Source organism: Morone saxatilis, unplaced genomic scaffold, assembly GCF_004916995.1.
Source record: "Morone saxatilis isolate NCDOM2014 unplaced genomic scaffold, NCSU_SB_2.0 Contig14, whole genome shotgun sequence".
Taxonomy (NCBI): domain Eukaryota; kingdom Metazoa; phylum Chordata; class Actinopteri; family Moronidae; genus Morone; species Morone saxatilis.
In genome coordinates this window covers 22218408-22222197 of record NW_023339696.1, presented here as the reverse complement: position 1 = coordinate 22222197, position 3790 = coordinate 22218408, and the positions used below count along the sequence as shown (strand labels likewise).

General features: G+C 41.1%; 1 protein-coding gene across 1 annotated transcript in view; it reads left to right on the top strand.

The window, feature by feature from the left end:
- Positions 1 to 3790, top strand: part of scn4ab (sodium channel, voltage-gated, type IV, alpha, b) — a 14355-nt gene that overhangs the window by 6108 nt on the left and 4457 nt on the right. Inside the window, exons 9-15 of the mRNA XM_035654276.1 lie at positions 113 to 184; positions 281 to 382; positions 478 to 834; positions 1067 to 1286; positions 1469 to 1716; positions 2364 to 2501; positions 3347 to 3418. Coding sequence (XP_035510169.1) covers positions 113 to 184; positions 281 to 382; positions 478 to 834; positions 1067 to 1286; positions 1469 to 1716; positions 2364 to 2501; positions 3347 to 3418 — 1209 coding nt within the window. The remainder of the gene's footprint in view (positions 1 to 112; positions 185 to 280; positions 383 to 477; positions 835 to 1066; positions 1287 to 1468; positions 1717 to 2363; positions 2502 to 3346; positions 3419 to 3790) is intronic.

Genomic DNA, 3790 nt, shown 5'->3' with positions numbered 1-3790 from the left:
GGTAGAAAAACTACCACTTTTGTCCAAAAGGGCTGCCAGAATTAAAGATATTTGTTCCTTCTGCTCATCCCTGATCCTTGACCCATGACCTTTGATTTCTGACCCCTTTCAGGTCTTCACAGGGATCTTTACAGCTGAAATGGTCCTCAAACTGCTGGCCATGGACCCATACTTCTACTTCCAGGTCAGACGTCCTGTTTATTCGTTACCAGCTTAGTGATGATGGTTGACATCTGTTGCCATAGTGACACGTGTATGTGTTCTGTTGCCATGATTACAGGTGGGTTGGAACATCTTTGACAGCATCATTGTTACCATGAGTCTGGTGGAGCTGGGATTGGCTGACGTTCAGGGCTTGTCTGTGCTGCGCTCCTTCCGATTGGTTAGTGCGACAACATCATCAACATTACTGTTTCCTGTCTGCCTGTCACCTCACCTGTCTGTCTACCTGTTTACCTGTCTCCTCACCTGTCTTAGATGCGGGTGTTTAAGCTGGCCAAGTCATGGCCGACCCTCAACATGTTGATAAAGATCATTGGGAACTCTGTGGGTGCCCTGGGGAACCTGACCCTTGTCTTGGCGATCATTGTCTTTATCTTTGCCGTGGTCGGGATGCAGCTCTTTGGAAAAAGCTACAAAGACTGCGTCTGTCGCATTTCATTGGACTGCGAGCTTCCTCGCTGGCACATGTACGACTTCTTCCATGCCTTCCTCATAATCTTCAGGGTCCTGTGTGGGGAGTGGATCGAGACCATGTGGGACTGCATGGAGGTCGCAGGTCAGACCATGTGTCTGATTGTCTTCATGATGGTGCTGGTCATTGGAAACCTGGTGGTGAGTACCTGATCTGGTTTCAATGTGTCACTGAACTAAGAATCCAGGTCTGGGGTCAGTGTTTGGGGCTCTGGTTTGAATGAGGCTGAACAAAGAGTCTGAAATTTCTAAATCAATCAGGGAACAGGTGTTTTCTTGTCCTTTACAGTCCTAAATCTCTACCTGGTTTTGTTACCTGAATCTGTTGCTGGTCTTAATTTAGGTCATGAATCTGTTCCTGGTCTTGTTTCAGGTCCTGAACCTGTTCCTGGCCCTGTTACTGAGCTCATTCAGCGGTGATAATCTTGCAGCTCCAGAAGATGAAGGAGAAAACAACTTGCAGATCGCCATAAACCGGATCAATAGGGCTGTGGCCTGGACAAAGACCTGGATCCTGGAACATATCTGGGCTTTAATAGGAAAGAAGGACCACATTAATCCAGACCACACCAGTAGGACCAGACCTTTAACTGGTGGGCTGTGTTGTTTTGTGATTTTGTTTTTATTCAGTGTCGAGATTTTATTATGATGGGTTATGTCTCTATGAACATTTATGGCTGAATTTATGAGCATTTGTATTTATTTATGTGCATTTGTATTTATTTATGAGCATTTCCATTTATCTGTGTGTTTTTGTATGTATTTTCATTGTTAGCAGTCGACAGTGAGGAAGATAACAGGATGACAAAGGAGTTTTTGGCTTTGAACTTAGTGACCTCGGACGAGTCGGTGTCAGAGGTTAAATCCCTTGGCTGTAACCATGACAACCTGACCAGCAACTACCACAACATTGCCCCCCTCAGCGTTCCCATCGCAGAGGCAGAGTCTGACTTTGAGATGCCTGACAATGATGACGATGATGACGAAAAGGAGGAAGAGGAAGAGGAAGAACAGCTCTCCCAAGTAAACAGTTGTTCTGTTCCATAGTTTCTTCATTCAGTTATTTCATAAAGATGTGACATTTATTTTATTTACTTAATTGAGTACAACAGAGAGAATGAAACAAAACTCAAAATCAGACATTAAATAGAAATCATGTTAAAAGACTAAAATCGACCACCAATGAGACACTAAAGTTTTAAAATCCTCTGGAACAGATCCAGTTATAAGATGGAAAGTAGAGAGAAGAGAAACTGATTCAGGAGACCATAATGAATATAATGTAGTTCAATGTAGTTATAGTTAACATAATTTATATATTGTAATAAAACACTGAATTACATCAAGCTGTCTTAAAATGGAGCAGCATAACATTAGAGATTATTTCTATAGTCCAGCATAGACATGATGGTTTATAATCTTTTTCCTCAACACAAAAATATGTTTTATTCTGATAGTAGAAACCCAGTTTTATCTTAGTGTCTGAGCCTGTTGCTCCAACTGCTTTTGTGTAAAAATCATTGGTATTTTCCGTTTCATTCAGATTGTGGATAGCAGGAAGATACAAACTGGAATTATGGGTTCTTGAGAATAAAATTATTTTGTGTTTTCATTATGTGATACAAACATTTAGGTTGTGAGGTTAAAATGTATTTCCTGTGCTTGTTCAGTGTGACGCGTCCTCGGTCTGCAGCACCGTGCAGAAACTTCCTGAAGTTCAGGAGGACGAAGAGGATGAAGATCAAAATGCAAACACACCTGTGGAGTGCTTTACTGACAGTATGAACACACACACACACACACACAAATAAATCAGTCATAGTGTAACAGACTGTGCTGGGTTTGTGTTTCTGTATTTGCAGAAGTGTATCCCCTCAAAGTTGCCTCAAGACAGGAGTTTTAATGTTAGAGAAGGGTCCATAGGACAAACCCATGCACTATCACTATCTCAACCAGTATAAGCTCCTCTGGTCCAGTCCAACAAGTTGTGTTCAATAACAAGTCCATAGATGGAGAGGGAGCGGAAGAGAGGAGATCAGTGCATCATGAGAAGTCTAGGCTTATAGCAACATAACTAAGGGATAGTTCAGGACTTACCTGAGCCAACCCCTAACTATAAGCTATATCAAAGAGAAATGTCTAAGCCTACTCTTGTGCTTAGTTGGCACAACAGGACAGGGGATGGTAGTGCAAAGAGTAAAGAAAATATAACAAAATCCAACAACATGTTTAGGAATATAATCATATATAGACTTTATACAATAAAATAAGCCTGTGTCTGTATGTTCATGTGCAATGTTTGAAAGTATTGCGTATGTACATGTTTAAATCGTTGTTGTCCTTTCCATTTTAAAAGTCTCCAATGTGCCTGACTTTTGCAATGTTACTTAAGTGAAAAAAGGTAGTCCTAGAAGTTTGCTGTATGAGAGAGTTAGAGGACATATCTCGATCAAAGATTACTCCAAGATTCCTGACAGGGATGCTGGATAAGGTACTACCATCTAGAGTCACAATAATCTTTATAAATAATGAGTTTCAGGGGTGTTTGGGGCCAGGTACAAAAACAGTTCAGTCAGGACCACTTTTGTCAAAAGAAAAAAAACTTTATTTCCAAATGCATAATGTTATATTTGGCGCTATGGCTTTGTTCTAGGACCTCCCTGCTCTTCCATCTGCATACATGGAAAGGTTGAGACAGGGAGAGCAGCAGCAAATACCCTCTGAGGTACAGAACAAAGCAAACATAAGGACAACAGAAATAACATTGATTAAATCAGACACAGCATAAAAGGAGGAGCAGGGTTGGAGCTGGGTTGCAAAGCGGCTTGCAGAGGAAGCAGCCAAGGTAGGCAGGCTAAAGCAACTTAAAAAGGCACCTTGAATTACATTTTGGAATTTGGATGCTTGAAGGGAATCAGTTGAGAATTGATGCTCAATTTTTGGGTTTAAAATCATTGGGTTTTTATGTCCTTAAGGCATGCTAGTAATTTAGCCAATTTTTTAGTTTAATTCGATTGATAGATATTCTAACACGGTTAGGGGGTTTAGGGGATAGGGTTAGGGTGAGTAAGATTTACTGTAACGGGTGTGTGAGGAC